Consider the following 24,090-nt stretch of genomic DNA (forward strand, 5'->3'; position numbering starts at 1 on the left):
TCTATTAATACTAATATATTTTTTGCAATAATTTTCTAAATTACTTTTTACAAAATTTGGTTGTTATAGGTATCGTACTGGAATGTATTATAAGAGGTACTTAATTTCTCACAATTGATTCTAATTATAACAACTATGAATATTAAAATATAAATAAAAATAACAGTTTGTATTCGCTAAAACAATAATTGCTTATTATAATTATGCTAAGAAAATGTCAAAGCCAGTACTTGTTGGCAGCGTTAGGAGGATTTGGATAACTGTGTTGATTCAGTGGATCGGCTATATTAGGGAAGGTGTAAGGATCGTTCATATATTTATATTCACTAGATAATCCAGCCAAACTCATGTTTAACGAGTTATGTGAAGGACTCCAATTAGAAGTTACTGATGGATCAACAGAAACTTTGGAGTAGTCTGCAGGAACTTTAGGGTAATCAGAATCACTATTTGGTAACGTTTTGTCATAATCATCTCCAGCTGGTTTTGGAAAATTATCTTCCCTTGGTTCGATGATTTCGTCATTAGGCACTTTCTCTTCTTCAGTATCTTTGGGCAAATAATTTATAGGTTTATTGTAAACATCGTTGCTAGAGTAGCGTGCATAATCGTTTCGCGGAACTCCGGCATCTAGGATTTGACTGTGCGGCGGTCCATTGGTGCCCGTTACTAAATGACCGAAGGTAGATCCAGATGTGCTAGGAAAAGCTGCATTTTGAAATGCTTGATTTAGATGCTGCGATTGCGCCATGAGTTGGTTGTAATTGGCATATTTCTGGTGATGCCATGCATCCGGGTGTTGCGGATGATGTTGAGGCAGTGACGGTATTTCGCCTCCGGGGTAGGGGCAGGGTATCTGAGGCATCGGTATTGGGGAGTAGCCGGCTATGCTAGGCGCGCTGTTGGATCCCGTATGTTTCCGTAGGCGAGCTCTTCGGTTTGAAAACCATACCTGCAACACAATAATTTTATATTAGATTCTACTTGCTTGAGGATGGATGTATGTACATATGTATATAAACATACAAACATATGTATGTATTCCTCTGTCACGAAAAAACTACTGAACGGATTTGGATGAAACTTTACAGTAATATTGGTTATATGTACATCAGAATAACACATAGGCTACAATCTAAAATGATTTTATGTAATTTGGTCATATAATAACGATACATATCAATTAATTCGAAAAAAAATGTATCCCAGAAAACTCCTTCACGCGGGCTAAGCCGCGAGCAAAGCTAGTACAGATATAATGATGAAGAACTGTGAGAACTCATTTACTCAGAGGTTTTTTTTAATAAGTTGTTCTAAGTACTACTAATATTAAAAATAAGAATATTTCTAAAGATATTTCGATGTTAAGATTGTTGTCTGAAAGGATTTCGAACGAACTGGATACATAATGGCAATTTTTATCCTGGAAAATTTATTTCGAACCGTAAACAAAACTTTGTAATATTATATCGTTAATAGGAAATTTTTGAATACCGACTTTTATATATTACATTATTCATAATATAAATTGAATAGCGTAGAAGCCTGATTTAGATATCTAAATAAAACTGTGTATTTGTTTGAATGGGACTAAAGTCATATTACTATACTACCTATCTACCTACTATTACTAGGTAGGTAGGTAGATAAATTGCAGTCAACCGTCTTATATATTATTGTCATGTATGTTAATTTGGCTAAATTTCTACACGTATTGAATAATGTGAGTTTAAATTAGGTTGAAACTGTGACCACTCATAATGACGCTAGCGGGGAACTTATTTTTTTTTTTAACGTTTATGGCAAAGTGACCCCACTGTGCCTGTTGATAAGTAGAGTGGGTTCCAATAGAATATTGACTGACGAAAGATGATTACCCCACGGTAGTCGACACAATTATGTCGTCCTGTTGGAACCGGCTACTGTGAATCTTATTGAAATAAGTGGAATTCTTAGTAAAATATTAAGGCTATAAACCATAATGTAAAGAGATTAAAACAAAGTCCAGATAAGTGCACTCTGTCAAGTGTCAACCCAACCTAAGCCAGTGTGTTGATTTCGTGAATTAGAAATATATTTTGGTTTTAGTTTTCTGATTCTTTAATCACACTATGGTTATTGCCACCTATACAATATATTACGAAGCCGCGTACTTTAAATTTCGGCTCACATGATCTCAATCGAATTGTGTGTGAATTAGATTTTTTTTATTAGTTTATAAAAGAACATGAATATAATTTTTATAGGTATTGCACCATATAAACCGTATTGTTTGCACTATTTTTTTATATAAAACTTTATTATTAAGTTCTTATAAGACTCAACCAAATACGAATGAATAAAGTAAGTTTACCAGTAAATATACTGATGGATAAAATAAATAGGTTACTTGCATTTTTACCGTCACACATTATTAACATTTTACAAAATATGAGACATTGTCATTTGCTTTAAAATTGATATTACAAATAGTATTTCTACTTTAAATAATAAACTACGCTATTGTATTATCGTCTCATTGGTATTTATAAATATTTCGCAGTGTACTCGTACTCAGAATCATAAGGTTTTGAATTCGAGTCCAGGGTAGACCAATTAAAATGTATTTTTTTAAGGATAATATATGTGACTTTTTCTTGGATCAGCTTATATCTATATGAGCGATTCCTCTATTACGTCAAAAAACCGCGTATGATCTCGTATATTGGTGTTCCAGCTACTCGTTCAATTATCTTGCATGTAATTTGTTATGCTTAGCTTTAATTTAATTTTTTGTTAGATAATTTATTTTCATAAATAGTTATGGAATATAGTTGTAAGTTATTATAGTTTCGCCAGTCGAATTGACTGTAACCTGTAATGTCTGTGTGTTGATATGTAAATAAATAAATCTTTTTTGGAAGAAGCGAGGTCATTTAATGTAATGCAAAATAATAATAGTGGCGGAGCGTCCATATAATCCGATTCCTGTAGGCTTCTATTTCCTAATTTATGTAAAATCTAATTATCATTACAACGATTTGCAAACCGCATTTATGGATATTAGTACCTATATTATGGTATGTTGAGTTCTCTTCAGAAAAAAATCACCTTTCGCCACTAATAAATAGAATGTATGATGTTACGTTTTACTCTGCCATTAATAAACATACTTGTATTCTCGCTTCGGTGAGGCCTGTTTGCAGCGCTAACTCCTCTCTGGTGTAGACATCAGGGTACTGAGTTCTATGAAAAGCGCGTTCCAAAGCATCTAACTGCTCGCCTGTGAACGTGGTCCGGGATCTGCGCTGCTTCCTCTTCAGTGTCAGCCCTGGCTCGGAATCTATGTCCGATGAATCGGAACCGCGACCTGGAAATAAAATATTTTTAAATTTAATAAGTGGTCAATAGCCAGTATTAACGTTGATTGTTTTAGTCTGGTTTGTTTAAAACAGTTTACAATTAATACAGTACTTAGATGTCATTGGTTTTTTAATTAAGAAATTGCACTTTTTATATCATAATTTAATTATAATCTAGCCTAAGGCATTAATGTCGCTTCCAACGTTTATTCGACGAGATATAGCAGTAATTTGTCTTCATATATTTTTTCTGAACACGTGTTATTTATTAAGTGTTTTTTGTGAAAACCCACATCACGTTATAATTCGGCCAAATCGAGAGCCGTTGGGATCGCGGGCCGAACCTCATTTATAAATCGGTAGCGGTATCCTACGGAAACATATTAAAAAACGGCCACAACAATACGGGGCTTTGGGCTTAAAACTGATTTTAAAAAATGCGGCTTATATTAATAGCCTTTTGAAAGAAGTCAAAATTGAATGAGATGAAAAAATAGGGGCTCAATGTAGCGCGGAATAAGGAACACCCAGCGAGCCGGCATCTTTGTCGGCGTCTTTGCCGTTCGGGTGACATTTTAGCACCATTCAATATTTGGTGTCGCGATCTGGATTTATGACATGTAAAACGAAAGTGTAATTTTTGTTGTCGCGTTTAGATTTGAAAGTAAGGTATTTACATGTGTATGGAAGGTAGTTTGAGCGATGAAAGGCGTGTGTTTGGGGGTATTTGGAAAGAATAACTTAGGTATATATTAACATAGATTTAATTGCAAATTCTGTATGAAACACAATGTATATGAAAATAAAATAATGGTAATATTGAACTATATTAATTTGTAGGTTTAAGGTATTTATAGCTTAACATTTTCGATTTATAATTAAGTAAAAGAAATCTTATTAAAGTTATCAATGCGTTCGCGTATCATATTTTACAAAGGAAATCCATCTAACGGAAATAAAGGAGCTTTGTAAAGCAAGAAGGATTATTAAAAAACCTCAAGAACCACAAAGGCAGCGTGCGACACCAAATAAAAAACAACATATTGTAATAAAATGATTTACATTGCTCAAATTCTCCGGCTGGTCCGAGAGACAGAGACAGATTTATTTAGTCTTTTTTGTTCCCAGACCTGATCGCAACGTACGAGCCTAAATACAAACCGAAAAAATATAAAACCTCCAAACGCGATACTAAACTTTACTGCGTCGCCATAAAGTTGCTTTCAATAATTTCCGCTTTACAGCAAGGCATTAAACCAAAACTATGAGGGTTTTATGTGCTGAAGAAAGGCGAGAGGTTTACGCGACCGACGCACGTGGGAGAGGGCGAGAATACTTTGCCGATTGCCGAAATGTGACCCCATGAAGACCGCCGGCCCCGCTCAAAAGTCATAATTTGGAAGTTGAAAGAGCGGCGGCGGCTGTTTAACACCTTCATAATCTGGGTTCATTAAAACTGTCGGGCGGGCCTTTGTTTCAGCGGTTTGTTTCGATGTTAACAGATGGCTGGATTAGCACGTTCGACTTTTGTGGGTGTTTGCCCGCTTCACACTATACTTTTTATTTCGCGTAATTAAATATTTAATCGTGATTTATTGAAATGTATTTTATGCTGACAAGGGTTCGCTAACTGTTCGAGGCAAAATTTTATGTTATGTAACTGTCGTAAATGTTATTAAAAATATATAGCACCGCTAGCTATGAGACTATTTTTAATTTAAAAAGTCGTTACTTGAAGTTCAAGCTTATTGTAGCAAACTTCATCAAACTTAGTTTAGTTTGTTTAACAATAAAAACGTAATAGGCATTGGCTTTCATATTTACAATAATGAATATAGACCAATACCTCTCTACAATTACTAACTACTAACACTGATCACAATACTCTCACACAGTGTCCACTAAATGAATTGGAATTCGAGCTTGTGGCTTGTTAGAGTCTATTCAATATTGACCCCGCCCCCTCTTTGTCGGCTCGATGCACTTCCGGAAAGTCACGCGTCTTCCAGGGAGGGCTGTTATACAATAATGATTGCGTTGAACACAATTTAAAGCAATAAACGTCCCTACATCTTGTGTCATGAATTAGATCGAGCTGGTTGACTTATGATAAATGGGAAACATTTCATGTAGTTAAAGTAGTACATAAAAGTAATAATGAGAGAATGTTATCAAACGAATATGTTTATAGATGATCAGTATGAAAATTATTTCATTGTAAAAATAGGTTTTTATAATTTCGTTTGCAAATTCTGGTATTATTATTTCCGCATACATAAAAAAACATGAAAATCAAATTCCGTCCAATTAGAAATTTGATTAGATTTAAAAATTATATTAGGGCAAGTGAAAGTTTATTTTCTACTATTCTAAAACAGAAATCGTATGACATTTTTGATCCCGAACAGTCCATTGGTACCAATTGGAATTTCTATAATCTAATTAGATTAAAAGTTTAGTAAAATCACCAGCATTCATTTCTAATTAAGAAATGTTGTTTATATATTAGAAAATATTTCATTTCATTTACTAGTTCTTTAGAAGATATCGCGTATTGCTAAAAGACCGCCAATTGTACTATTATCTTAATTTTATTATTATTCCTATTTTATGTTTGTACTTCACCTTTGATGTACAATAAAGTGTAATAGAAAAAATGTTGAGAAATAAGATTGCCTTGTAGGCGTATTTGTAGTGCGCACAATAATATATATCTTGCTGTAACATTATATTCAAATAGTATAGGGTTTTCTTTACAGTACCAATCCAGTGTCTAGAATTATTCCAGTAAATAGTAATAGATTTTAATTTATCTCAGAAAGAGCTATTGTAGCTCGCAGTTTTAGTGGTTTAACTAAACACATTTTTATTGTCATTGATTATAGTTCTACCTTTACTTTTTATAATAATTGTCTTAGCTAAGACCAGTGCGATAAATTGTTTTTTTTTCTGTTAGTTGTATATTCTAAACAAAACAATAAATATTTAATATTATGAATAAAACGTTTTAATGTATTGTATGGGCCTTGACACATAGCTGAAACTACAACTGGTCTTTCTATCGCGGCTGTTACCAAAAGGTTCAGTAACGTATATTTCTGTTCCACTATCGAGCTGTGAAACAGTTAGCCAGCATATGTGTTCCCTCCCTAGTGGTTCTTCAAGAGTGAAAAAGAAATTAAGTTGGCCGGCATTATTTAATCGACCGTCTGGGGATGTTTATCTCTTGGTGGTCAATATGTATTTGGCCATCTCTGCACTTACCATAAGGTGCAGCGAGGTATTTTTGTGCCACCAATAAAAAAGCTGCGGAAATTAAGACTACACCACTACCTGAAAAGGCGTGATTGTAAGTATATGTGAAAAATAAGTTACTAGTACGATCACGTAGGCATGTGATGTAGTGATTGCTTCGTCTTCGTGTAATCACCTGGCGAAGCTCGTGACATAAGTCGATTGTAGACTAACGAGCGATGTTATTAAACAAATGCAAGAGATTTTATCGCCACCTTTGTTTTGCCCCTACGCCACTGTGAAAGTAAATTGCTCGATTTATGTCGTTACTGCTTTTGTAGTGGAATAAACGTTTTGAAATTTATCGTATTTACTATTTAGTTGAGTTTTGTTTGTCTTAAATGTTTGGGCCTAAATGTTTTGTTGTCAAATATAAATTAGAGAAATTTAAATAATTAATCTAATAAATTTAGATTGAATGTATTTTAAACGAATGAAATACATATGTTTGAGTATCTTATAATTAAATGAATTTGATGAAGAAAGTTAAATAACTTATTAGTTATTACAATAGGTACTTATATCGTACATTGAAGATCTTATTTTCCAGTGCATCGCGTTATTGCATTAACGAACGAAAGAAAGAAATGACTTTATTTAATTAACATACATTAAACGTACGCGACAATAACTGAATTCAATTAAGATCAGCATTTAAAAATCGAACGAATCCTTTAAAAGCAAAAAGTGCAACACTGCGAGTCAACGAAGCATAACTAAAGTCGAAGTATAGTCAACAGGTACAAAACACAATTAACTCTGACAACAATGACAACAACCAAAACATGTTACGTACATTGTTCATGTTTTCAGCACTATCGTAGTCTCCGTAGGTGATCGCGGCGGTCTTTGTCGGTCACTTTATACCTAGTGGCAAAGAGCGCCGCCGTTTGACGCGAAACTTCAATATTTCAAATGGCAACAATGACGCGGTAAGATTTGTGTGCGGAAATTGATTTTTTAAGCTCGTGAGAAAGCTTTGACGGGGTGCGGCATAACATTGCGATATTGGGGGTTTGATGGACAGTCAAGACGGTACTTTTTGACGGAAGTAGGCTTTTTCGATTTATCTATATTATTATGTGTAGAAATATTTGTTTTTACCCGTTTTAATATTTGGTAGTTCTTATTTGATTTTGGAAATTATTTGACAAATAAATACTGATCAGTTATTTTTGACTGCCATGATTAATGTGCGAGAATGTTCTTGTTGTGTTTAGACTTAAGTAATCTTCTTGTTAAAACTTTACAATGAAATTATTATCAAAACTGTATGTTATAAGGTTCAGTTTATAATTATTAACTGTTGCATTATTGTTTTTACTTATATTTGCCCCAGCTTTAATAGATTTTGGATAAATAAATACTAGCAGGTGCAGTCATGAACATGACTTAAACCTATTCTACTATTTTATATATATTAAAAAAAATCGTATATCAGTTTTTGTAAAAATCCTAAAATATTTTCGTAAATTAGAAATAAGCAAGCATTGCTTTTAAGATATATCAGGTAAAATATTGTTTCATGTCGCAAAAATCTTTTAAAAAAATTGTTGCCAATTTGTTGAAAGCGGCTATTTTTTTGTATAGACATAATATAATTAAATTTCATCTCTTTTAAAGAGATTTTAGTGAAGACTCGCTTCCTGTAATGAAAGAAATGGAATAGAAAAAATATTTTACAAAGTTATTTGACCCTAACACGACGCCATTTTATAATATTTTTAATTAACGCAAAATATTTTTTTATCCCCAATGTCAATTTCGTGAAACCTTATTTCCTATTTATAAAGATCGTTTATTAAGATTATTTTTGCCATTGTTTTGTAATATATTTTAGCCTTTAAATTTGCGAAAAATAGTTATGTTAATGTGTTATACAGTGTTTTACAGCGTTTGAAATAGTAATTAACGATTGATTTGCCTTAGTATGTAATCGGTAACACGAAGTTTGAATGGCCTTATGTTGTTAAGCGGTATGAACTGCTTGATCTTAGTATATTATATCCTAAGCTTCAGAATTCGGAGATAGACAAACAGACGTGTTCATAAGCAATTCATTTTACCTCATATAAGTTTAGAAAAAATAAGTCGAAAATATGCAAATGCACTTATAAATTCTGAATCAAGTTGCTTAATAAACTGCCTGGATGTCGTAGTATTACTAGCGCGGAATGACTACCCCTCTGAAGCCCCGAGTTCGAATCCCGGGTCGGTAAAGTGATATAGGGTTTTTTAGTATCAGCTCGGACTCTGTAATTTGTCTACGATATGGCGATAGCCTCGCCCCCTATCACATCATAGGACGGACCTGGGGAAAAGTGAGTGCTCTGTTAGCACCTCTTTCTTACCCTTCGGGGATAAAGGTGTGATTGTGTAAAATGTAATTGTGTTGTGTAATTGTTTACATTTATAAAATGTCTAGAAATAATACCGAACGATTTTTACAAAAAACGCGTGTACAATGTTTTCTAGTATTATATAATTACTAGTATTATATTATAACTGATCAATAATATTATAATTGCATTTGTATAAATGATTTATTGAATAGATTTGTTCACTCTAGTAAGGATTTAAGGTTAATTTTAACGTATAAGTTTACATACTACCATTTTAAAGATATTATATCGTAAGTTTGAATTGTAACAACTTAAAAGAGCTTTACAAATTATACATAAAAATGTGACCATTAAACAGTCGATAATATGGCTTCGGGAGTCGATAATTTCTCAGGATACTGTAGTGAGTTATACGTCAATGGTCATCGATATATATGTAGTGAGTATGAATTTCATTTTGACAATGCTCACCTCCAAGAATACCATCAATGCTGTAGTCTTTCTTGCCGTCAGCATCCCGAGCGCCGCCGCGCAGGAGCCTTGAAATGGAAGATATACTGGGCGGGTCTGATACGCCTTCCTGAAATAACATAAAATCATCTCTAACATAACTGGATAGGTTGTGTATGAATCGAGAGGTGCAGTAATGTTTATTTTTTAGGTTATTTCCTGTTCTTGCTATTTTTTATATTATTTTTTTCACAACAAAAACAGACCGTAGACTAGATTATTTCATATATATTTTAACTTCATACCTCTACGCGAACCCTGTGCAAAATGGGTCTTGACAAATAGATATACAGACGGACAGATGGACAACAACGTGATCTTTCCCTTTTATAGGAAAAGGTCCTCCTTATTGAGGTATGGAACCCCTAAAAAATCTTGGTATGCAAACAAGGTAACAGATGAAATACATAATGATATTTAAGGGTTTAATCTTTAATGTCTGTCAATCAGGACAATCTCAATCAGGGTATAGTATGCGCTAAGAAGCTAAAAATATATTATTATACTATAAAAAAGAAATGGACGAGTGACCGTGGCGTGTAAGAAATAAAATTATTAGTAAAATATCAATCTACATAAGTAGGAATTTAGGGATATTAAGAGATCTAACATGTTTAATAAACTGTATGTTTTAAAAGTCGTAATCACATAGAGTGTTTATAATTTTTTTTAATGAAAACATTTTAACAAAATAACAATTCAACTGTTTAATATAATTTACATTAAAATTTAAATGTATTTACATAGAAAAATATTAAAAACAGAATAAGATACCTTAATCAATTTCTCGCGTATTTCCCAAGAGAATATACCAGGATTTTGACGTTTGAGCTCTTCGATCCTCGCTTCTACTTCTGGAGTCGCGACTCTTGGCTTCGAGCCACCGATTACACCCGGACGGATCGATCCAGTCTCCTATATAAAAGTTTTTTGTGCAAATAAAATAATAATATCAGCCTTTTACATGTCGTGGCCCATTGCTGGACACGGCCTCTATTGACAGGGTTAAATGTAATTACAGTACTACTAAATCCGACCGAAGCGGAATAGGCAAAAAAAAAAATACTTTAATTTTCACAGCGGTTTTTACGACTGTGAATTTTCTTTTTTCCTTTTACTGTATAGGCTACGGAAACTGTGTTAATTATTTCAATTATGTCCAACAAAGTAGACTTTTTATAGAATTATTTAACATTGAAATTGGGAATATTAGTTTATTTCACAGATAAAAATATATACAATTCATCAGATACATGTTAATTTAGAATGTACTTTCTACAATATTGGATAAAGAAAATTAGATGGAAATGATTACTTTTTTAGAACCGTCAATATTCAGATTGATTTTACAGCACGTTATTCAAAATTAGTCAATTAAATTCATTCATTGTAATTGAAAATATATTAAATGGGATATCTATTTATTTTTTGTGTAATTTTATTTTGTAGCATTTTTTCGGTTTATATATAGAAAGATTTTTAATTTACTAATTTTATTTACAGTATAAAATTATATGAATTATTCACAGAAAAAATTAAATTACTTTTATTAAATTCGTAAGTCGACCAAAAGGGATAATAATATAAATAATAGATATTTAATAAATATAATTTGCGACTATTCCCACTAGAGTAGTTAATTCACAACTCTAGGTTGTTGCGGAGTGTCCTACACAGGCAAAGCGTGGAGAAACGTTTCCTGGGCGAAACAATCGCCATTATTACATGTAGTATGGGTGAAACGGGCCTTCAGGGTCCGTTGGCCGGGGATCAATGGCAATTGTTTACTGATCGACCAGCCGTGCTGCGTGGGCTTCGCACTACACCATTAGATACTGGTTGTTAGACTTTATTGTCCTTATACCCATTTTGAAATTCGAATGGCGATTGGAATTATTTTCGTTTGTGTTTCGATTTTTAAACGGATATTTTGCTGACAATAAATATTCGTTTTTATATGTATAATTAAAAATAGCTTTTTTGCACATTTTATTTTGATTACAAACAATATCCGTAATGAGTTGCGTTATTTTATAAAAGATTTGCCATTAGTGATTCACATTTTTAGTATTTTTCATGTATCATATTCATAGAAAAACATATTTAATTTATAATCAAAAATCAACAATATGAAAAATGTTTTCACTAATACAATTGGCGAAGTTGCAAATTATTCTAATCTTACTAAAACTCGACTGTACTCAAATTGTACGTTGCAACTGAATTTACATTCTAATAACCTTAATATTAGACAGTCTTACCTGATATCTATTGAGTATCTTGGAGACGCAGCCATGAGAGACCCTTAGTTGGCGAGAGATGACGCAAGGCCTGACGCCTGCTGCCGCCATTTCGACGATTTTCAGTCTGATGTGATTTGGCAGAGGCCGTCCGTTGATGAAAAGACCGCCCAACTGATTCACCCGGCCCTGACCTGATGAAATAAAGAAGTTATAATATATTTAACATAACATCATGTCTCTTTTCCTTCTCAGGAGTAGGCAATATTCCATCTGTTTTATACGGTTTTATCGATAGGAATGAGTTGATAGTCATTTACCGGGTATGATTCTAAACTTCGGAATAATATTGAGAATAAAAAGCAAATTAGTCTTATAATTTTGAATTAAAAATAACGGAAAGTAAATAAATACACTATTATTAATCATGTTCTCTTATAAAAAGTTTTTATTATGTACTTTTAATAAATTTATGGTAACTAAGAAAGTAAATTAAATGAGAGAGTAGTTTTTGTAACAGTGTTTCATTTAGTTCTAATTTTTTAAATGATTCAAGATATTTTTATTTTAAAGATTTGATAGTATTTTTTATAAAAGTAAGAATTTAATACTCAATTGTAAATGTATTTGTTACAATGAGTAATCTGAAACATTCAATATCTGATATAGTACATCTCTAAATTCTAACAAGAGTTAAGGCAAATATTAATAGTATTATACAAAGTTTTATAGACTTAATTACATGCGTTATAGAAGACTTTTATCTTATAAGACCAAGACGTTTCTGAATTCCAATAAGAGTTAGACGCGCTCGATAATCTAACAAGAATGTATTTCCTAATTTGTTTAAACAGAAAAGAATGCGAATAGTACGTATGATACATTCATCTCTTATACATGTGTATTTTTATATTATTTTCAAATACATTTTGACCATACCGATTATAACTCTTATATAAATATATTATAAGATATAAAATCTACTTTTCATGTCTATCAAGTAAAAACCTTTCAAGCAAATTGCATCTTTAAAGTGTATTAAGTACATATCGGTTTGCGTGCATTTCAAATGTAAACTTAAGTGATCTAAAGGGGGTTGATTGATCTCAACGCTATATTCACGCATCGCTTATTTGTTTTCTTTAAATATACGAATGTCAGTTTTCAACACTCTTAAGCGCATTACCATAAGGTTCATCTATTACAAAATATAAAAATCAATAATTTGTTATAGTACTATTAACATTATCGTGCATTTATACTTTTTTAAAGTAAAATATTGATCAAAAAAATGATTGGTACAGCAAAAAGTGTTAGTAATATTGATGATGTTAGAGACTTGATTAATAGTAAAATAGGAATTAAAAATATATTCCCTTACCTACCCACACATCCATACCATTTTGGTGGCGTTCCATAATGGTATGAGAGTCAGTGTAAGGATTCCATTAACGGCGATCACAATATAAACGCACAGGCCCGAGTCCAAACATCGGTGGCACAACTAGCTTCAACAGAAAACCATAGCGCCAAACACTAGCGTGAACAACGCGACGTCACAAGTGACAAATATATGTTTACATTAAATTAAACGAGATCGAAACACATAATTTAAATTGATTATCACCCGTTCGTATTTACATAATTAAAATGACATGTTTAATTATTGACGCTGCCATATATAGCTGGAAATGTATAGTTTTCGAAGACGCGTTCGGCTGTAGACGTCTTGTCTAGCCAACTATAAATGCCTATCAGTCGGCGTAGTTTTTTGGATTTGAAAAAAGATCGATAGATCGCGTTATCTTTTTTTGGTGCGCGTGAGTGCAGTAGAAGAGGTTGTTTAGTGAACTGAGAGTGCCGGTGTGTTCGTAAAGACAGGGCGGGCTGTTGTTGTGTGCGTGCGCGCGGAGGAGGCTCGTTCGCGTCTGTGTGGGTCGCTGCGTTAAACACTCCCACTTGCAAGTGTGAGATCTTAGTACCACCATGATGTTTGATGTACACGTTTATAAAATCACATTGCAGGTTGAATTTCAATCTTTATGGACATATTTTAGAAAGAACACAATAAACATAATAGTTTAAAATAATACAAGATTACAGCTTTTGCACGTTGAATAAATCAATTTTAGAAAAAATTATACATGAATATATTTTGCAACAAATCACCATTTTTGAAAAATAACAATGAGTGTCAAATACTTAGTAACAATACCGTATTTTCTAAATACAATTTGTTGAGAATCTTTGCCACCCTATAGCTCAACCAAAAGAGGCGCCCGCGCGCTTGGAGGGGACCGCGTTCTGCCCACTCGGCGACGCGCAACGACAGAAATATCTTTGTCCTTTTCTAATATAGTTGTGGTGTGTATGTAGAAACATCTTGTACAGAGTACTTCATTTTTTAGACATGGATTAGAATACTAGCGTTTAATTTTAAAATATTTCATCAGTAAAAAGGTATAATATCACTTACTTTCAGGCGTCAAATTGTATTACAAAAAAATGAAAGGAGGAAAATAATGGTCTGTGTGGACAAACTTCCTCTATTTTTTATTGTTTTTTTAGACATGGATTAGAATACTATAGTTTAATTTTTAAATATTTCATCAGTAACAAGGTAAAATATTACTTATTTTTTTAGGCGGCAAAGTTGTATTACAAAAACATTAAAGGAGGAAAATAATGGTCTGTGTGGCTTCGTCTATTTCTTATAAATAAAAGAAAAAAATCTTCAAATTCGTGATAAATAAATAGGCATCAAATAACATAACATAACAACAGTTTGAGTACTTTAATCAAAACAAACAATTAGTCTGGAAGTAGCTACTTGAATTTATGAACGAAGTTTAATGAAAATTAATAGATGGCCAGAATTGTAAAATTTATGTCGGAATTGGCAGTCAAATATTAGCTATAACTGTAAGCTAAACAATAACGAGCAGTCCAAGTACAAAATCGTAATTTGAACGGTGTCGGCTGCGACTGACGATGGAAAATCGACTTAAATTGCCATAATTAATTTATTCCAAACAGAATCGGCCTCACAATGTGGCTTCAAAGCATTCAATTTTGCATTGAATTTGTAATTTCCACGGCACAATAATTTGTAACTGTTTCATTACGGTTACTGTTTTTTCCCCTTAGATCATCTGGTTGTACCTGCTGAAAGTTCAGTGGTGATCTGTTTCTCACGGTTTTGGAAAGTAAATACATTTATCTAGCTTTCTTTTTTTAATCGACAAAAAAATCATCGCTCAAAAAATTATCAGACTTTTTTTGCAGTTCTACTTCGGCGAGTTTGCTAAAACGTCTATTTCTTTTTACAGAATATTGTGGGAAAATTCAATGACCTGTTTTTTCATGAGAGTCAATGTACTTGACATTATAATGCTTAACCATCTTATTATCTGTAATCGTACATTTTTTAATCAAATTTGTTTTTTTGTCTTTCAAAGCGTATTGGTATTAGGAAGCAATGGCTCCGTCGTTCGTGAGATCAACTTCTTGTAACACTGGTAGCATTGGACTTATCAATGGATTCCACGGAATGAAATGCTATTGTGGCCGGATCTTTCATTCCAAAACGAACCAGTGAATTCTTGGTCTGAAGAAAATTAGTGGCCTTATTCCATTAGAGATAAAGTTAATGATTGCTTGACAACGGAGTTGTGTTTTTATGCACTCAAACCTACGTCAGTGGCTATCAATGAAGTCCACTATGGTGTTTGTGTTAAGTCATCGCATTTTAATGAACCGTCGATGACATGCTATACGAGTAATAGACTCACAGCGTTATTCTTTTTAGCGCCGAATTTTTTTGTTGCCTCTTTTTGGGATGCGGTAGAAAAAGAAGTGTTGAAGGTTTTTATTTTTTTAGTCTTGCATTCTTTCCTAGATGTCCTGGGTAGTTTTATTAGATATCTAAATCCAAATCGTGCTTCTCTTTTACATTTAAATGGCAATTTCCAATTGTGTAATGTAAAAAAATAAGTTATTGAATTATCGGCATTATTCTGTAAACTCCTGTTGCTTCGCTGTACGATTCCGTTTTACTTTTTTACTTGATCGTATTGAATTTTTTGATATTGTAAAGCGACGCTAATGGAAATATTTTATTGCAAATCTTCGAACATTTTCTTATCACTATTCAAACATAAACAAAATTGAAAATGGTTATTGGAATATTCAATTTAAATGTTCAAATTTCGAACTAACTCCAATTTTAAATCGGATAATATTCTAGGAAAATGGTTCTCAGATCTCAGCAGGTGTGGCATCACCAGTTGGTTTCCAGTGAGTGGCCAGACCGGAAGCCAATGCCAGTATGGTTACTGGAGCGACGCGGGCTCGTTACCGATCTCATTCCATCATTCCCGATTCATTTCCTTAGCATTTTTTCATTCAGTTTAATTACTGTTAGTTTTTTCGGCATTGTAGGTTAAAAAACAATAGAGTCGAAAGTCCCGAGGGAAAGGTCAGTAGCACTTGGGATAACATAAATCACTTGATTAAGTGAAATTGTCAAACGATTTAAGACTTTAAACATTTTAGCAATAGAGCTACACATATTATGCCTGTTTCTAATCCTCTAGTAGGATCAGAAGAGACAAAATTCGCATTTGAAGTTAGATAGGCGTAATTTACATAAAGTATCATATTCTCTTATTAAAAATGAAGATTTTTTTAAATTAATTAATTTTGCGTTTGATGTGTTATCTGATCAAGCTCAAACACTGTTATTCATTAAATTCATCACTGAAATCTGAATAAAGCTATTGTATATATATTATTAAGGTGTATTTTATCTTAAAAATTGATTTAAAAAAGTTTAATGAATATATTTATTAACGAAATGAAGTTTGAAATATAAGTAGATAATACAATCCTAACTCATATTGTCATAGTTTCTCGATATTAATTTACGTGTATTTCCATTTTGCGATATATTTTCTGGGTTGGTTATTGTGTATTAGGAATTTCTAATTTCCGGTCGCAAAATATTTGATTGCTTGGTTTGACTTCTCAGAAGAAAGGTCTACGAATCCTATAATCTTTTTTTTCTCATATATATGTTTATTTAAACCGACCAATATTAAAGATATTGGATTTTCTTTCCTACAATAGAGTAATATGTTACCATGGTTTGCATATTCCCATATGTAAGTGATTTTTTTGATGAAAACATTGTCTGAAACTAATATTTTCTACCATGCTGAATGCAATCTAAAAACTAAACGAACCAACAATTTAACCTTAAACTTCTGTTTTATAGTATTTATAAGATTGTTCATTCTATGGACTAAGGTATGATATGAGATTGTAACATCGATGGTAGAAGACCTTTTAGAAAAACAAATCTGTAAAGTATGTTAATTCATTTTATGATTCTTCTCTGAATGAAAACATTTTTAGGTACTTGCCATAAATTCGTGCTGTAGGTCCTGAAGAGTTAAGTTTAGACTTAAACTGTGCACCCACTTTTCACCGTATAGTGAGTTGCAAGTAAATCGTGTCGACATATTTAATATTAAAGTTTCGAATAAATTATGATACTACAAAGGGCTACGCGGCGTTGTCAATATTGCGTAAAAATAGATCATTAACCACGTCTTGTAAACTCTTTTTTAATTGCACACCAATATTTTGTAGTCTACAAACAAAACAAGTATATCATGTAAAAATAGTCTGTCAATTCGTTTACTCACAACCAATTTTCCCATACAATGTAAAGTAATAGCAAAAATAAAATCCTTAAGAGTTAACATATCGGAAACGTGATAATTTGGGCAAAACTAACAGCGACTGACTTTTACTTTCAAGGAAGAAATTGCCTGTAGCGCTGCTGTCTGGCGACAAATACAGTGGTCTCCACACAAACGAAGTTTAGTTTACAATATCCATAGCTACTGCACATAATATTAATAAATTTGTCTTCATATCTTGAACAAAACGTAACACTATTAAAAAGTACTTAAAGTTTTTTTTGCATTAGTTTAATTTTGACTCTCCAAGTAACGAAGGTTTTGCAGCCTCAATGGTGACGGGACGGACCTTCTATTATCCATGTAAAATGATTGTCTCTTATCCAAGCTCTTATCTCTTTATTTGACAGCGATCGCAATCTAAATTAATCAATTAAACATCGTCAAATGAATGTTAAAGCTACGTTGTAGAGCCGCGTGAAGATAAATTTGTAATTATAGCAGTTATACAGTAGGTAGATACTCAAGCCGAGTGTCTATAGGTACGTGGGTGTAATAATATGTTTGTATACGCATAAAAAGTGTTCTATCGGTCGGTCCGTCCTTTGTTAAATAAATTAGTTTCGGTGTCTACCAAATTACGCCTCCGTCCTATCTATATGTATACCGCTTCGGATCTTGGCTGGAAAATATGCTCTACCCATTATTTAACCATGAATAAATTAACATATGTGAGTACGTGAACAAAACTGGAGCTGAAACAATAGAAGATCATGCATCATTGAAAAAAGTTTTTGGGAATACTGGTAGCCAAATAGTATTTGTTTTCATTGATTTATTCATGGTCGGAGTGGAGATACAAGCCGCCGACACTCGCGCCGCTTTTAAAACATGCTGTTGGAATTGTTAATGAGATACGAAACGTTACAACATACGCTACGTACTGGCTCAAAGTGAAACATTTTAAGGATAAAAAAATGACTGCCAAGCTTCAGTTTGTACAATCAGTGCACGAGAAATAGGTAAATGTTCACGTATTGGCACAAAATGAAACATGTGAGGGATAAAATATGGTTGCCCAGCTTCAGTTTGCACAATCAGTGCACGAGAAATAGGTAGATGTTCATAATGGCTATTGTTTATTTAAGTTTCTTCTCATATAAAATTTATCAGTATATTCAGTGATAAGGGTGCATGTGATAAATTGCCTGTTTCATAAGGCGTTCATTAGAAGCGTGCAAAATGCGCTCCGTTGCGCAGCGATAACTTTACTGATAAGAGTTTTATTGCCACAAATATTACCTGTTTGCTTATCCAATGTGGCTTTTATTTTTAAAATATCACAAGGATAGTGGAAAACTTCAGATTTAAATGTCATTCTTATGAATATTTTTCTCCTACTAAAAAATCTTGAGTACACTAGAGTCAATAACAACAGGCTTATGAATGTAATGACGAAGACCTGATCAGTTAAAATACTATCCTAACTTACAATTGGATTAGTCAACTACGATGCAGCTTCGTTCTATCTTCCATCACTCGCCTTAGTTTCAAGTAGAGCATTATTCAGACTGTAACATCCGTCCACATAGATTCATCTTGACAACGTCAGTAGAACTGCATCGCCAGTCGATCTGGCGCGGAGTTGAAACATACTTAATTATGTGGAGAACATTCGAGAAAACTTTGTATAGAAAACATTTATTCATTTCTATGTTATAAATTTGAAATCATGTTATAAATATAATAGCACCGTGTAATGCGATTCCAAATTAAAATATTTATTTGCTTATTAAAATTGATTCATGTTGTATACCGAGGTTTCATGTAAATTATATTTGCAATGCAATTGTATCAGTGAATGCGCAATCTTGATTACAACTTGGAAGTTCGAACCGCTCAAATAGCATCTCATACAAAGTGGAAGATTGCAGGTGACTTGCAGTGCTGAGCTTTATTCACTTCTTTAATTAACTATCAAGCGGAGGCAGGCTCGATTATAAGCAGCTACCCGGCTTTGTGTTCACTTCGCCTACCTGCCATTGAACTTAACGAATTTCTTTATCGACGAGCGAATTACAACCTTAATACTCGGTAATAAAGCGCACATGGTTCTACTTTCGAGTTTCGGTCATTTCTGGCGACGGAATGTCTCGACTTTGATATAGTTTTTTATTACGTGGACATCAGACATTTGTTGTATGAGCATGAACATTAAAATTAGATCTCGATTAAATGTTATAATGAAGTTTACGTGTAAGCGCCCATTTCCTTTTGGTGCTTCTAATGTGATTGTTTCATAAAAATAATTTATTAACTCATTCAAATACCTTATTATATAAGTTTGTTTTATATAAGATGTAAACAAATGTCTTCAGTTTAACTTTAAAAATAAGTTCAGATGCATCTAATGTAACATCGATAATGCTGCATGTAAGAATCATGGTTCTCATAACACGAGTTTAATATTGCTTTGGGCACCAGTGTTCAAGCAAACACTTCAAAATAATTTGTTATATTGCACTGTATCAATTAGTATAATGTTAATTGTATGTTTGTTTTTCCAAATCAACAATTTATTATTAATACAGTACACAACATATTCTCACAATATCCTATAAGACTTATGTAAAGGTTTATTAATCACAGCACAAAAACTCATAAAGACGTTGACAAAACCTGCCCACTATTACATACATTAGCTCTATTCTTAACACAATATTCGCATAACACCAATGTAATCACGTCCACCCGACATCCATAATAAAGTACTACAGATAATAACAAAAAGGATCCATATATCAAAGGTGACAAATCAAAATAAACAAGACACGCATTCCGTCACATATGCGGAGCGCAAGAAAGCTGAAATCCAACATCGACGCACTTCGCCTAATGTATATTAAATATGAGTACACCATATGGCATTCAACTGAAAAACAGTGCAAAAACGAGATAGAATTGCCATTATAGCTTATAACTCAATCAGTGGTGGCGTGCAGGCGGCGTGGCTCGATAGGAATTTTATACTTTTTCACCCATTATCTGCATTCTTGCTGACAGCCGTTGACGAGAGAGCTCCACCACAAACGCCATACAATAGGACGTGATGAGAAAAATTCCACGCATTCTAAAAGCGATATTTGATTTACGCTGTAACAGTTTGCCATCGGGTGACAACATTGGAATCTTATTGAATGTTTTGACCCGTGAAATGTTTAAAGGTTTAAATGGCTTATAGGTTAGGTAAAAAACATGAAACTCAGTTGACAGATACATTTTCGTGTCACAAATATAACCTTCAGACAGTTTTCAAGTACAATTTAACGATAGGAAAGCGTGAATGACATCTTGAAAATTTTAAAATTATACTAAAATATTTATGTTTCTCGTTTTGGATTATAAAGTATTTTACGGAGTTAATACTTCTTTTTTTTAGGATTGGGAACAGGGGCACTAGATCAATTTTATTTGCAAGGAGCTGAGATAATTAATGTGATGGAAAATAAAAGGACGTTCATCAAAAGTCCTTTGAAACAAATTGGGGCAAACTTCCAATTGTGCCATCAAATTATTGTAACCGCTAACCAAATTTAACATTAATTGAGATTTTGAAGTCCTTTCTAATTAAAGTTTCGGCGTACTATTCAACACTTTATAAATAAATACAAATATTAAGGGTTATTTTATCTTTACGAATGCAACTGGCCTTTTCCAGTCATTTTAAACGAAACAGAAACGTCAGTGCATGTAGACAATTAATCATACATGCTTCTGCATTTCTTCCCCTTGATTACCATTGTGAGTTTCTCAATGGACGTACGCTCAGTGATGAGACCAGCTCCCGATTTAATTTCGAATCACAATCACTTCGTATAGTTTTGCTCTTGTTTCGTTATTATTCTCATTATGCTCGATTTAATGAACATCTTTGTTTAATGGGTGGTGTAAGATGTGATTTAGTTTTTATTGCTTTGATTGTTGCGGGTAAAAAGGCGACGCAAAAATATGGTTTTAATGACGTTTATGTTTTCATAATTTGGCTCTAACCGCTCAGACGTTGAGATTGTACTTTTTAATGGATAATTTTCGGGGCTTGTAATTTATGCTAGCAAACTTCACTTTTCAAAGTTTTATGTTTCATCATTAAATTAATCACATCAATAAATTTCAAAGCGAATTTCTTTACACCGCCAACAATCGAGGAAGATCGTGTAAAAAGTTGTTTAAAACGAGCGCTCGTTCGTAACTTCATTTCTCATTGTCCTCAACACGACACATCAGCGCGAATTTTATCAGATCTTGACGCAAAAAATGATGGCGGATGGCACATACATACTTTGATACAGTTTTGACGGACTCGCCTCGTAAATCGTATGTCATTATCAAGCCATTGCCGTCATATGTTTTTAAACTGATTTACATCTTGAGCCGATGCAAATACAAATGAGTTCGTAAAGGTTAACTGCTTGTTTTGTTTGCTATGTAAATGTGAGGTATAAAACGTATTAGAGAGGTTCTAGGTGTAGTTTATTGCGGTATTTACCGGAATATAATGCGGAGACGACAAGCGTTACTATAGTTATATTGTAAAATTGTAACTGATGTTCTAGTTCGTATTACAAATAAGTAACAACTTAATCAATCCAGGATAATATTTTATTTCAAACTGTTTGATATGAAATGAAATTTATTAACAATAGATTGGTTTAGTATTAAAACAGATTCCATCAGTTAATCTACGTCGACGAAAGCGTCGAATACGTCCAATTTCATATCGGTTACTCGGCTTTGCTGCATCATCGGTGATCTAATCATGTATCAGTCGAGATTAAAACAGGCCGGCCGGATCGCATCAAAGGCGGTATCACACTGTTATTTTGACTGATTGATCTCCTCCAACAAAAAAAGGTTGCAGCGCTACCGAGATCGACAGTAGCCGAGAAAAAACAAATTAGCTGGCTAAACCTTTTCATAAAGCATTGTTATTATCACCACCTACCCCGTCTTATACGTTTCAACAAAACATGTTTTATCAATTGAGTTTGTTAATTTCCATGTAAGTCCAGGGCGTAAGGTCGGGAATTGCGTTCTCTGGCGGAACATGCTGCCGGCGACCGGCCGGTAATCGCGGTTGTCGAAAGGCGAAAATCATGCTGCGTTTGCGACCTTGCGTTCTGTACAAAAAACGCGATTTATTTTTTGGAGAAATGTTTTTCGGTGTCAGATGTAGCGGCTCGAGCTTTGATTGTCGAGATTCTCATATTTAGTTTTAATTGGTGGCTTTATCGAGTTTACATTTTACGGTCGGAGTCGATGAGAGGTTAATAAGCGGCACTTTGAAAGGTATCTTCGTTTTTTTGAGTACCGCGTTAATAGGTAATAGGAATATGACTGAGTCTGCGGTGTTGTGATTTTATTAGGGTTTCGTATAAAATTATACATTCAAATTAGTGCTGCTTAATTTCTTATTAATAATTTGCGGGTGAATTAATTTATAATGAATGAGTTAATCGTTCAAATTTTCGCAAACACCATAACCAAATGATATTAGGATATACTTTCCTCTTTAGGTATCCAAATTCGTTATAGTTATATCGAAAGAGACATCAATTCACAAAAAACCTTCCCATTTTGCTATTGGAATGTTATAATATTTTTTTACGGAACCGTTCATGGAAAATAAATGTAATGCGCTGTGCCCAATTTTTTATTGTTTAGGCAATAGTCGATATTGATTTCGGGTCTTTGATACCGACGTATTATTGCTTGTTTTATTGGTACCTGGGAACATTGTAATTAACCATATCGAGTATTTTTTCTCATCTTTCTGTATCCTTTCGTGTCTACGGACTATAATGGAGACTCACCTTGAAAAGCGTACGCGCCGAAAATTGGTCTCATATTGTTCATCGAAGACGTAGTTCCTGTGCTGTAATCCATTTTATGTTTTTAATTAGTTCCCAGTGATATTCCGTCGACAGCGTCGCGTACGTGGAATGTAATAGACTATCACTTTAACTTTAGTCACACGACATAGGTCTGAATAACCACATTCCGCGGTATCACTGCACTACTTGACAAACTTCGAGAACCGCATTGCTATGTTACTAGTTAAAGGAAACTGCAACTCCGCTCGGATGATATTCACGTGCGTCGGACATAAGTGAATCAATTACATCGCTGCTAGAGTCACATTTTCGGACCCTACTAGTGGCTTACAAAAACATTTCGCTCCACCTCTTTGCTCCCCTACTACTTTTTATTTACTGGTAATAATAGTAAATCATCGTGTATGTGGACGTCAAGGGTTCGTTTAAAGGGTGTGAATGTATATACTGAATTTACAGACACGCCAGCATAATATAATCGTTATAGAAAATGATCTTTGTTTAGTTAGCTTATGTCGTTGAAATGCAAAATCGACAGAGATTGATGATTTGATCTTAATCTTTGAACTATATGTTGTAAAGTTAATATTGTTGACATCCGTGTCTGTGTCGTTTCACCATCTATGTATGAATACTATATTAGTCGATATAGCTCCTTTATATATGTTGTCGGCAATTTATTGTAATTATACTGCATCTCATTTGTACACGTTTGCTTAGGAAGCTAATTGGAAATGTCAAAGATGTTGAATAAAGCCAGTCGATCG

The 24,090-nt window shown here is 33.4% G+C and overlaps 1 protein-coding gene across 5 annotated transcripts; it reads right to left on the reverse strand.

The window, feature by feature from the left end:
• LOC115455818 (protein gooseberry-neuro) lies at window positions 1-23,570 on the reverse strand. Of its 5 annotated transcripts, none has more exons than XM_037437341.1 (6): window positions 23,303-23,569; window positions 11,749-11,921; window positions 10,262-10,402; window positions 9,449-9,557; window positions 3,153-3,349; window positions 1-952 (listed from the first exon to the last, which is right to left on the reverse strand). In XM_037437341.1, exons 1-6 carry the CDS (start codon window positions 23,373-23,375, stop codon window positions 218-220), a joined length of 1,428 nt encoding a protein of 475 aa, XP_037293238.1. In that variant the 5' UTR covers window positions 23,376-23,569; the 3' UTR covers window positions 1-217. The 5 variants fall into 5 exon arrangements, with proteins under 5 accessions (XP_037293238.1, XP_030040416.2, XP_030040417.2 ...); XM_030184556.2 differs by lacking the exon at window positions 23,303-23,569 and adding an exon at window positions 13,109-13,645; XM_030184557.2 differs by lacking the exon at window positions 23,303-23,569 and adding an exon at window positions 13,113-13,642.
• Window positions 23,571-24,090: the final 520 nt, after the last annotated feature.

This window comes from Manduca sexta, chromosome 10, assembly GCF_014839805.1.
Source record: "Manduca sexta isolate Smith_Timp_Sample1 chromosome 10, JHU_Msex_v1.0, whole genome shotgun sequence".
Taxonomy (NCBI): Eukaryota; Metazoa; Arthropoda; class Insecta; order Lepidoptera; family Sphingidae; genus Manduca; species Manduca sexta.

Coding starts and splice junctions, on each gene's coding strand:
- LOC115455818 (XM_037437341.1), bottom strand. CDS start 23,375: ATGGATTACAGCACAGGAACTACGTCTTCGATGAACAATATGAGACCA. Junction 10,403..11,748: donor AGATACTCAATAGATATCAG/GTAAGACTGTCT, acceptor ACTTTTATATAG/GAGACTGGATCGATCCGTCC. Junction 9,558..10,261: donor TACGCGAGAAATTGATTAAG/GTATCTTATTCT, acceptor ATGTTATTTCAG/GAAGGCGTATCAGACCCGCC.